At 40.5% G+C, this 12,965-nt stretch overlaps 1 protein-coding gene across 3 annotated transcripts in view; it reads left to right on the top strand.

Moving 5' to 3' along the window:
• Positions 1-12,965, top strand: part of LOC106883377 (ciliogenesis-associated TTC17-interacting protein) — a 24,811-nt gene that overhangs the window by 9,889 nt on the left and 1,957 nt on the right. Inside the window, exons 1-7 of one of the 3 annotated variants that reach the window (XM_052977203.1) lie at positions 31-2,283; positions 4,019-4,539; positions 5,793-6,031; positions 7,010-7,096; positions 10,011-10,071; positions 10,505-10,611; positions 11,830-11,954. In XM_052977203.1, the coding sequence (XP_052833163.1) occupies positions 4,035-4,539; positions 5,793-6,031; positions 7,010-7,096; positions 10,011-10,071; positions 10,505-10,611; positions 11,830-11,954 (1,124 nt within the window). In that variant the 5' untranslated portion in view covers positions 31-2,283; positions 4,019-4,034. The other 2 variants (XM_052977201.1, XM_052977202.1) reach the window with 2 other exon arrangements.

Below are 12,965 nucleotides of genomic sequence, written 5' to 3'. Positions count from 1 at the left end.
CACACACACACACATATAAATTTGACATGGGCGATTCTTTCTTGTCTTGGGATTCATGGTCAAATGGCTGGGTGGAATTGTGTGAAAAAATTACTCAGATGTGTAGAATGATTCGGTGGTGATGCTGGGCATTGTATTTTTTTCATAGCTCCCATGGTTACTGAGATAATCTACTATAATAATACTCTTGTGTTCATGAATGAGAAAGGAAGGGGTGATGTCATACTTGGTAGTGGGATGATGAAAATTGTACGCTGAAAAAATAAATCAAACAGCGTTTCAACTCTGTGTGAATATATGTGTGCGTATGTAAAAGGGGGAGTATATGAATGTGTGTGTATTTGTGTGTGTGTGTGTGTATATGTGTGCATGTGCAATGGAAGTGGGATGGTTCATCTTTGTTCGCTTAGTATTTGGGTTTATTGTTTGATTTGGTTGAATCTTGGTTGGGTTTTTTTTGTTGGTCAGATATTTTTAGCGTTTTGACAGAAAAAAAGTCATTCTAAAATTGTTTTTTAGCGTAAGAGTGCCCAAACAAGTTGAATGTTTACACAGAGCAGGTTTTACAGCCACATCATCCAAACCGACCGGGTGAAACTGGGCTTAGCTGCTAGTACACACACACACACACATATATATATATATAGTTCTCTATATAAGGAAATGATAAAAAAATATATGATAAATAAATAAATTTTTAAAAAGAATTAAGTATATACGGTGTACAATGAAAATGAAGGGAAATATATATGGTATATGAAAGTAAAAAAGAAAGGATAGTGATGTAGTCCTCGTAATACAGGAGGACCCCCTAGGGCCAATTAAGGAACACCACCGTCCAAGATATTCCTGAACACCAAAGGCCAAGTACCCTCTCCAACTCCTTTCCTGCGATTCACAAGTCTACAGTTAGAGAAGTACCACCCACTCTTACTATTTTTGCAACTCTTACCCACCCTTCAGTAAATTCATTCGAGGACAACACCACGCACTCCAACCTCAATTTCCTTGTCAAAGGAAACTTGAAAAAAATCGATGAGAGATCTACGAAAGGGGAATGCCTTTATCCGCATGCCTTTCAACCTCGTCCACCAGACAATCTCTTTCGCCACAGCCATCAGGTAAAGGAAAAACTGCTTTACCTGCCCAAATAAAGGAAGGTGGTGGGGCAATCATCACTTTGAACTCGACCGATAGATGGATCTATCCCATCCACGACAGCAGCTGTTTGACATAAACCCACAAGTCAGCAATGCTTGGGCAGAATGGTTTCGTTGCTCTGCGTGCACCTCGAAAAACCCGTCTGACAACATGTCTGTGCCTGTAGAGTAGCACCCCACCCCACTCCGGTAGCACTGTCAAGCCAAAGACATCAGGAAATTGTCCATGATAGTTCCCGACCGGAAAGTCCTCAGGAACAGACGAGCCAGTTCATTTTCGTTGACTCCATGAGTCTCCCCGAGAACTTCGTCACACTTTACCGCCACCCAGGGGTTGTTAGCAGGAGACTGACCGCCTGACCATTGGAATGAGTCTCTTCCACAAGAAATTAAATAAGACACGCTCAATAATAATAATAATAATAATGGATTCTCCAGTCAGAGACGACGTAGAGCGTTCGGTTTTTGTAAACAACCTGCACAAACGATTTGTTTATAGTGATCAAATATGTGTGCTGTACATTAACTCACTCTCTCCATCAAATCGACATTACCTGTAAAGATGCACAGGTGTGTTACACGTCAGGTGTCGAAATAGTCGCAGAGCAGCGTGAAATGGAGTGTTTTGCTCCAGAACACAACACACTGCTCGGTTTAGGAAACGAACGCACAATCTAGAGATCATGAGGGCTAATAAGGATTACCTATTTTCAATAATTTGTTTATTAACTTTCAATCATTGGGAATAATCGATTAGTTTTGTACATTATCGTTGGAGTTATTTTAATAATGAATAATGTGGCAAAAGGAAGGAGGAAAATAAGGAGGAAGAAGGGATTGGGGGAGAAGGAGGAGAAAAAACGACGAAGAAGGGGACAGGGGTGGAGATGGTGGAGACATGGAAAAGGAGGAGGAGAAAAGATGAAGAAAGGAGAAGAGGGGAATGGTGGAGGTAGTGGAGAAAACGAAAAAGGAGGAGGAGATGACGAAGAAGAAAAATAAGAAGGAAGAAGAGATGACAAGAAGAAAAGGGAGAGAGGAAGAAGGGGAAAGGAGGAGTGGAGGTGGTGGAGAAGAACACCAGAAAAGGTGGTGGAGGAGGAGGAGGAACATGAGAAAGAAGGTGAGTTTTAATGAATTTTTTCCCCTCCCCCATTTAAAGGGAAATTAATCATCTGTTGTCGAGGTTACATTTTTTTTCTGAGGCTACATTTTGCCGCGTGACACCGTTGATGACGCTAATCATTGCTATAGTGACCAAGTTTTGTCTGCGAGACGTAACAAGACAACGAGTGTCGTGACACCAGCTGAGACTGAGACACACGGCATTTACCATTATCGGAACGAAGGATAGAACCGAAGAAAAACCTCTAGAACTTTCGGAGGTTTTGCTTTTTTATATTTTCTCTTTGATTGTTCCATGGTTGTTTCACGTCGGAACTGTTAACTATTGTGCTATTATTTATTTTTAAAATTGTTATTTTTAATCAAAAACTTCTAAATGGTAGGCTGTCATTTCTTAAAAACCGATATCTATATCTATATATACACACACTCACACGTCCTTCTTGCATTTCGATATCTCTGTGTTCTTTGCCTGGTGGATTTGACAGTCTGTAAGAACGATAGGAGAAGGGAATATATATAAACATATATTTACCGTTCTGTCATTCTTCCAGGTTCTTCTAAGTCCCCGACAGAAATTAAAGAGGGTGCCATCCAATATTGAAACGCAAGAAGTGCGTCCTCGCGCGCCGACACACGCGCACCGTATATATGAAGTTGCAGAATGGAAATATTAGAAAGACAGTGTAATATTAGAGGCAGCGAGCTGGCAGAAACGTTAGCACGCCAGGCGAAATGCTTAGCGGTATTTCGTCTGCCGCTACGTTCTGAGTTCAAATTCCGCCGAGGTCGACTTTGCCTTTCATCCTTTCGGGGTCGATAAATTAAGTACCAGTGACGAACTGGGGTCGATGTAATCGACTTAATTGCTTTGTCTGTCCCTGTTTGTCCCCTCTATGTTTAGCTCCATGTGGGCAATAAAGAAATAAATATTAGAGATAGAATTACAAGCAACAACCACAACTATATCACATAGATTCAAGGTTTGTTGATCGTGATAATGTGACATATTCGAACGCAAATCATCCGTATTTAATTGAAAACTATTTTGGTTAATAACCGAACTTTAGTAGAGTTTCAAACTGGACTCTAACTTTATAAAACCAGAAACTATACAGCTGTGAATTCTTGTCGGTGGCCAGGTCATGATTTGAATGGCAAAAACTTTGACACCAAGTAATAAATGTTTACGGGAAGTTGACAGTTTTTGTTTTTCAATGGCTTGTGTGTGTCTTCTATGTTGCAAACGTCTTACCTGCAAGTTCACGTCTTTTCTTTTAAATTTAATTTAAGTGCGTGGAGGCGCAATGGCCCAGTGGTTAGGGCCGCGGACTCGCGGTTTCGATTCCCGGACTGGGCGTTGTGAGTGTTTATTGAGCGAAAACACCTAAAGCTCCACGAGGCTCCGGCAGGGGATGGTGGCGAACCCTGCTGTACTCTTCTTTCTCTCACTCTTTCTTCCTGTTTCTGTTGTGCCTGTGATTCAAAGGGTCAGCCTTGTTACACTCAGTGTCATGCTGAATATCCCAGAGAACTACGTTAAGGGAACACGTGTCTGTGGAGTGCTCAGCCACTTGCACGTTAATTTCACGAGCAGGCTGTTCCGTTGATCAGATCAACTGGAACCCTCGACGTCGTAAGCGACGGAGTGCCAACAACAAACAGCAATTTAAGTGCAAACCTTTCTTTTCATATGTTGACCCATCAATCACGTAAGTTTGTTTGTCTTTCAGGTTTCTGTTTTGAATCATGTCAGCATCAAGTCAAGATGAGGAAGGAAATAAAGAGCTGCTATCAGAACACGATGAGGAAAAAGAAGACAAAGTAGATGGCTCTCCGACAGAAGTTACAGAGGGTGCCATCCAACCTGAGGAAGAAGAAAATGGCCTGGTTACTGCAGAGGAGGCACCTGAAACAGATGTTGTCGTGAAGAAATCTGCAGAAGATGTTGCTACAGAGGAAGACACAGAAGAAACCACAGAGTCGTCTACAGATGGAGACATTAAGCGCACGTCTGTGGACATTGTACAAAAGTCCACTGAAGATGTCACAGAGAAGACTAAGGAAGAAAAGGTCGTGGACAAACCGGAAGGTTTTGTTGTGGAATCTCCCAAGGATGTTGGGCAAAAGACTGACGAAAAAGGCAATGGATTATTTCCACGGGAATTACTCCTGAGCTCAGCAACAGTGACACCTGAAATTGAAGACATTCCACAAGCAAGTTCCGAAGCTATGAAATTCTTCAGTTCAATTAGTGAGTATGTGTTGCATTGGTTAACCCTTTTGATACCAATCTATCTGTGACCACCTCTGCTTATGTGGTATAAAATATCAGTTTTAAAGAAGTCTAAATTAAAATCTTCCATCAAAACTTTCATGCTAATTCGTATTCCAAACATCAGCTTAATTAATGACAAAAGTACTTTAATAAATTCTTTGTTATTTTCAAAATTGATTGAAACAAAACCAGTGTATTCCAGCAGAAATATGGTAACAAAAGGGTTAATGTGGCATCATCATCATCATCATCATCATCACCATCACTTAACATCTGTTGTTCATGCTGGAATGGGTTGGACGGTTTGACAAGGGCTGGCAAGCTGAGGGGCTGCACCAGACTCCAGTCTGATTTGGCATGGTTTCTATGGCTGGATGCCCTTCCTAATGCCAACCACTCTGAGAGTGTAATGGGTGCTTTTACGTGGTTGTTGTTACTTAGTGCCAGATCAGCATTGATTGATTAGACTTGTCATCAATGGCATTCTGTCCATGACCATCCTGTAAGAATGATTGTGGCTAGAATAATTTCAGAGGTATCTAGAACTACATGCAAGGCTTAACATCATCATTGCATTCTATCCCACTTTTTTTATATATCCACATATGGCTGTACAAGTGAGGTGTATTCTCTGCCAGTCACATTGCAGACTATGTTGTAACAAGGATTAATGCAGATTGTAAGACCATGTTCATTCTGAAGTCTTTTTAGCATTTAAATCTTATCATTATCATCATATGTTTGATGGAGTTTATTGAGGCAAATTTTTCTATAGCCGGATTTCCTTTCTGTTGCCAATCCTCACCTAGTTCTAAGTAAGCTAATATTTCCTCATGGCCAGACCTGTTTAGGCAGAATATTGGAAATGAATACCATTCCTTTACAACTGTCACATGATATCAAGACAGAGACTCAATCATTACTCACTCTCACACTTACTTATATTGGTTCTGCTTTTCTTTTATTTCTGGTCTTCATAGTGGTGACCTATCAGAACTGTTAACACACAAGACATAATGCTTAGCTCCATTTCTTCTGTCTCTATGTTCTCTGATTGTGGCTATAACAGAAGACATTTGCCCAAGGTAACATATTGCTGAAGCATGATGTGAGAATAGAAAAGAATTTTATTGTTTTTATTGAATAAAGAAAATGAAGGTAAATAGAAAGCAAACAAAAAGAAGTGGAAAATAGAATAAAACAATTGCAAAATTTCTGGTTCATTTCAGCTGAGAAAGATTTACAAAGGATGGTGTTTAATGACAGCCTCGTTACCACATCTGACGAGGGAGACTTGGGCGAGTTTCTGATATCCATAGAAAAATGCACTTTCCAGGAAGAAGAATGTTTTAGTATCTCAGCGAAGAGTGTTGGCAGCATTGAAGGGATTCTCTGTGGTACGTCCCTTGTAGCCTATGTCGATATGAAACTACAGACAATAGAACAAAGACACCATGAGTATGTTGAGGTAAGATTTTTTGTTTTGTTTTGTTTTTAACTCCGACAAAGATCATCATCATCATCATCATAATGTCCACTTTTCCATGCTTGGGTAGAGTTTACTGATGCAAATTTTCCACGGTCTGATGCCCTTCTTGTTGTCAACCATTTACCTGTTTCCAAGCAAAGTATATTTCCCCATAGTCAGACATGTTTTCGCCAAACATTGTCCTAAACAAACGTTCTTCTCCAATCATGTGATGTCAGACAAGGAAACCACACACACACACACATGCACACAAAAGAAAATGAGATGACAAAAGAATAAATGATTATCTTATAAACTTCATTAGCTTACAGCTGTTTCTGCTGCAAGATGTGGTGGACTTGTAGTTGAATGTCTGAGTATAGCTTCATCAGAGCCTTGAATATGAAGTGTCCGTGCATGGTTTTCTTTATATGTATGCATCACACACCACATGCACACTTCTTTCAGCTTCTGTCTAGCAAGTCCACTCACAAGGCTTTGGTTAGCTTGAGAGCTATAGTAGATAAACTTGCCCAAGGTGCCATGCACACAGTGGGATTGAACCAAAGCTGTGTGGTTGGGGAGCAAATTTCTTCACCACCCACCCAGCCACATCCATCACTCCCTCATAGTACCCCACATTTTGAATTTTCATCTGTCCTTTCTCTATCATTCACCCTTTTCATCATGTTGCTATGAGTAATTGAACCGAGTAATTAGGGTGAAGAGGATATTTCAGAGATTTTTCATAATGACACAGTATATCAAAGAGTACATTAATGTATGTTTCCTTGGACTGTAGGGTGTGACCAGATGAAAACCTAGTGTTTGGCTGTTATTTCTAACAAGTTGAAAACCTGTTTATTTGTAACTTTGGCTCCTCACATTCATTAGATTTCTTAGTGGAATCCATTTTTGACATAATTCAATAAAACTGTGTTTTTATTATAACTTATTGTTGTTATATTTGTTTTATAGTTGAACAATTGTCCTCTTGACCGGAAAACCCTAATTACACAAAAAAATGGGCTTTACATGTTCACCAAAACTATTTCTGAAGGAGAGGTAAGAAAACAAATTTTCTACCAAATTCTTTTTCTTCTTTGAACTCCACAAAACAGTACAAACCTTATAAATCCACAGTTATAGAATTCAAAGCAACATTTTAAAAGTGGATTTCCAGAAGCCTAGGGTTTCTTGGCTGACCATTTAACATTCATGTCCCATGCTAGCATCGGCTGGACAGCCTGACAAGATCCAGTGGGTCCAAGGACTGCGTTGTGTCCCAGTATCTGTGTCAGCATGGTTTCTATGGCTGGATACCCTTCCTAATGTCAACCACTTTACAAACAAAATTTAAACGTCAAAGGGACTTCAGAATGAACAGGATCTTACAATGTGCATCAGTCCTTACCCCAAGTTACTGTCTTTTGTAATGAGTAGTCTGCAATGTGTCTGGCAGAGAATCTACCTCACTTGTACATTCCAGTTTTTAGCATGATTTCTATGGATGGAGATTGTTTCTATCATCAACCAAGTGGGTTTGCCATGCAGCTCACAAGACTACAAAACCTGGGATGGAGGTGGCGCTTCGTATGAGGACACGAGGTATTTGAAAATGTAAGAAGGGATGGGTGAACAGGTTCTTGTTGTAGGGTGTAGTACAGCTTTTCTCATCCTGTCTATCCTTGAGGAACCCTTAAAATACATTGTCTTAGGGAACCCCTCCAGAGATCGGGTCAGATGTGGGGGCATGCATTTTTGCAGCACTTTGTATTCATACTCTTTTTCTTTCCTTTCTTTTAAAGCATTCTTTTTAATAAATTGCTTTGCCAAACATAGCAAAGCTGATATCATATATGTCATATTTTGAAGCTAAACACACTTGCAAGTTGGCCTTGATCCAGCAGACCTCTGGTCACGGGGAGGGGAGTGTGGAATCTCTGAGGTCACACCACCACTGCTGTTGCTGTCACTGCAACCACTACCACTGAAGTTGTTACCTCATCATCATCATCCTTGTTTTCATGTTCACTTTTCCAAGCTTGGATGAGTCAGTTTTGAGACAGATTTTCTACAGCATGTTGCCCTTCCTGTTGCCAAACAAGGTAATAGGTAACCTTTGCCGATGGTCAGGCATGTTTTTCATTTGTAAGGGAATGACATTCATTTACAACAACCATGCAACGTCATGAGAAGAATGCACAAATGTGCGTACACCCCCCCCCCCACATCCATCCCTCCATATCTGTGTGTGTGTGTGTGTGTGTGTGTGTGTGATAAGTTAAAATCATAAAACTAAGCAGCAATGCCTGTACAAAAATTTAGGTCCAATAAGGCTTTCAGAATGCCTCATAGACACCTCTCCACTTTAAAGAGATGATCTAGAAATAAACTGAAGCATGATATCCGGTGCCAACATGGGTCCAAGGCTGAGGAATGTGGGTGTGCCAGAATCTTGGGCACCAATGGAAAAGATACCCAAAATATCAACTGCCTTTCCCTACATATTCACTTTTATATCAGTGACCTTCTCCTAGAGACATGCTTTAACAAAATACATATACGACTGAATTGTTTCAGTTTCCACCTACCAAATCCACTCACAGGGCTTCGGTTGGCCCCAGGGCCAACTTGAAGTCTCTTCTCCAAGGTACCACACAGTAGAGCTGAACCTGAGACAATGTGATTGGCAAGGAGACTTTTCAACCACACATCCATGCCAGTTACAGTTTAGTAATTAGTTTTTAACTGATAACAATATCTACAAGTTAATTAGGTTGTACTGGCGTTCACCCCAACTCGACTTCTTCTTATCTGGTTAGCTGTGAAATGAAATAAGTCCAGCTGTCAGAATGCCAGAATAAATGACCTCAATTATTCAAACCAACTGCGTTTCTTCTTGTTTCTGCCTTTTAACACAAAACCATATTAACCAGTGTGTCCTTCTTTTGTTAGATGATGGTGTGAACAGGGGGACATTTAGCTGCTATTTCAAGCAAGTGCAGCTCCAGTTAAAATTCAGTCTTTACAGACTAATATTACTTGTTAGTCCCGTGGCATTTTCAAGCATTGTTTATAGAAAAGTTGTTACAGCATACCTTCATTTTCATCTGTTTCAATCAATAGACTGTGGCCATGCTGGTGCACTGCCTTGAAGAGTCTTTAGTTAAATGAATTGACCTCAGCACTTTTTTTTTAGGTACTTATTCTGTCAGTCTTTGCTGAACTGCTAGGTTATGAGGACATAAAAACACATTGTTTGTCAAGTGGTGGTCACACATGTGTATGTATGTATGTGTGTGTGTGTATGTGTATATATATATATATATATATATATATATATATATATATGAATTGGTATAATTATTATATTGTAAAAATATGTTGCTGTTTCCCCATAATTCTCCATTTACTAACGATCAGCTGAAGGGGTGGAGGAAGGTGGCTTTGTGCCAGACGAGAAGTTAGCATAGGAGTTGTGGTAGGTGTCCTCTAATGTAACACAATGCACCACCCTGTCCTGAAATTGAAACCTTGCTTGTCTGATCATGAGCACAACACCACCTTAACTACTAGGCACATGTCTTCACACTTTAGTGTACTGGGTGCTTTTTTATTTTGGCACCTGCACTAGGCGGTTGTCATGTTTTTGACTAGTCTAAAAGGTTCTCTTGAACCTTCTGTGATCTCCATTTATTCACCAACCACTCTACAGAGTGTACTGGGTGCATTTTATTTTGGCACCTTCCCTATGGAAGCTGTCATATCCTTGACTAGTCCAAAGGATCCTCTTGAACCCTTTATCTCTATTTATTCACTGACCACTCTACAGAGTGTACTGGGTGCATTTTACTATGGCACCACCCCAGCAAGGTTGCCTCGTACCTAGAAAGACTAAATGATGAATATATCGTTAGTGTGGACCAATTGTTAAGCTAACGATTATTCTAATCTAAGTTTTGCTTTATTTTCTCAGACAACTCATCAAGTCCAGAAAGCATGGAATATCAAAGATTTACCAATTTTAATGTTAGAAGGTATTATTATTATTATTATCCCAGACTATTTTATATTTTACTTTCTCTGAGTTGATTTTGTGGCTGGAGAGCCCAAGGTCAGCTATGATCAAGCAGCCAGCCTACTCACTACCAAAGACCACCACATCTTTTTTTGTGGTCATGACCACCACATCTTTTTTTTTGTATGTCAACGACTTCCTTTTGTCTAATGTACCTTTTTTTGTTAAATAAAGGATGAGATGACAAGGAACGATTTGAGGGAGATTTGGCTACTATTTCTAGCAGTTTGAATGACCTCGTCCAACCCATGCCAGCGTGGGAGGCGGATGTTAAACAATGATGATTTGACCGAATCTGAATGCCAAAGGGCAAACTTTGTGGAGTAGAAAAAAAAGATAATCTCCCAGAACTATTTTTCTTGTACATGTTGTTTTAACATTTTCTTCCACAGGTGCCAACACTTTGTTTTTGCGGTTATTGATTACAAAGGGAACTGTCTTGAAAGATTTTCTTGTGCCAACACTTGATTCTGATGGTTGTCTCTGCAACAGTAAATATGTGAGTATCATCCTTCTGGATATTGTGTTTGATTTGTTTACTCAAGGAGACCCGCTCATCTCAACTGAATTGAAATTCTGAAATAAGGTACCACATGAAAAGCACTGGTGTGGGTGATGGTGACATGTAAAAAGCACCCAAGACACACCCTGTGAAGTGGTTGGCATTAGGAAGGGCATCCAGCCATAGAAACCGAGCTAAAACAGACTATGGAATCTGGTGTGACCCCCTGGCCTTGCCAGTTCCTATCAAGCTGTGTGACCCCTGGCCTTGCCAGTGTGGGAATCACATTAAATGCTTATGATGGTGACAGAGTGGGGCAATGTGAAATGAAGTGCCTTGCTCAAGAACACAATGCACTGCTTAGTCTAAGAATTGAAAACGTGATCTTATAATAATGTGTTCCATACCCTAACCACTAGGCCACATGTCTTTGGAGTCAATAGAAAGGTACTGCTCCAGGCTGGGGGAGTGGCAGATCTGTAAAAGCCTCAGACTGAATGCCTTGGAACTATTTGTCTCAGCTCTTTGCATTCTGAGTTCAAATCCTGCCAAGGTCAGCTTTGTCTCCCAGCCTTCTGATGCCGATAAATATAGAACCTGTTGAGGCCGGTGGCTGAGATGCTTGGCAGTGTTTGTTCTTGCTCATTACATTCTGAGTTCAAACCCCACCGTGGCCTTCTTACGTAAAGACTTAACCTGTTGTCCAATTTAACAGCACTGCTCAGCACTTTGGGCGCTGTTCGTGGAGCCAGCTCTGTTCTTGAAGCCAGGATTCCAGTTTGAAAATGGTTTCCTCCCTCCCACTAGTTTCAGAAGCTCTGTAAGAATTTTGAGCACTGGCTTCTTTCCTGAATAAAAGCTAAAAAGAATAGGAGGTCATGGCTGCCAAGGTGAAGCTCCTGGCCCCTTTTCTCTCCATTGACTGACTATTTTTTTTGTATCTAATGTCTGACTGGTAAAATCTGAACTCCTCTTCATTTAATGCCTGTTTTCCATGCTGGTACTATTAGTTTGACTGGGACTACTAAACTAGAGAACTGCACTGGGCTTCTTTCCACCAAGTTCAACTTTGCCTTTCATCCGTTTGTCAATAAAATTAGTATCAGATGAACAATGGGGTCAATATAATCAACTGGCTCCTTCCCTCAAAATTTCACGCTCTGTGTCTATAGTAGAATGAATTATCTTTTTTTCTTCTTTTCTTTAATATTCTAGAAAAACCTTGAGATGAAGAACATTCTTATCAACAAGGAAGATGTTACTGCATTTGGTCTGCAAAGGACAGTCTACTCCAAGATGGATTCTCCAATATCATGGAAATACCATTTCATGGATGATGGGTAAGGAGTATTTCCTTTCTTTGACAGAACCATTCTTTCATAACCATATTTCTAACAACATAAACTACCTGATATGGCGTTCTGGTCCACTGGAAAAATCATCATCATCATCATCATTTAATGTCCATTTTCTATGCTGGAATGGGTTGGACGGTTTAATTGAAAACTGTTAAGCTGGGAAGCTGCACCAGGTTCCAATTGGATTTGACATGGTTTCTGCAGCTGGATGCCCTTCCTCACGCCAACCCCTCCAAAAGTGTAGTGGGTGCTTTTTATGAGCCATTGGCACAGGTGCCAGTTACATAACACTGGCATTGGCCACGACTACGATCTCATTTGGATCGACAGGTCTTTTTGAGCATGGTATATCACTAAAGGTGTCGGTCACTTGTCCCTGCCTCCATGAGGCCCAATCTTCAAAGGATGTTTTTTCCATGCCACTGGCACAGGTGCCAATTTACATGGCATTGGCCATAACTGCAGTTTCACTTGACTTGATGGGTTTTCTCAAGCATGGCACATTGCTTGACATTCAAAGGGTGCTTTATTATGTGCCAGTCACGCGACACTGGCATTGGCCATGTCCACTGGAAAAAATAATTTTAAAAGTCTGGAGGAATTTAACAAAATATTTCTCCTTTATCTCCTTCAGTCATTAGACTGAGGCCATGCTGGGGCACCACCTTGAAGGGTTTTTAGCTGGATGAATCAACCCCAGTTTTCTTTGTTTTTTTAAAGCCTGGTACTTATTCTATTCGTCTCTTTGCTAATCTGTTATTTTTTAACTTGTTACCCCCCCCCCCATCTCTGTACAGGAGGGGAGAAAAGATGGAGGTAATCTTTACAGGTGTTGCCTATTCCTCTCCTATTCCCCCCCCCCATCTCTTTCTCTCCCATACACTTCTGCAAACTACTAGTAATCTACTAAAAGAATCAGTTGGAATTACCATGTTCAAGGAAAGGACCACGTGCGTATGCAAGAAATAACAGTAAACTATGAATGTCATTCTT

Source organism: Octopus bimaculoides, chromosome 27 (genome assembly GCF_001194135.2).
Source record: "Octopus bimaculoides isolate UCB-OBI-ISO-001 chromosome 27, ASM119413v2, whole genome shotgun sequence".
Classification (NCBI taxonomy): Eukaryota; Metazoa; Mollusca; class Cephalopoda; order Octopoda; family Octopodidae; genus Octopus; species Octopus bimaculoides.
Note: the sequence above shows the minus strand (reverse complement) of the source record. Positions and strands in the feature narration are given on the sequence as shown.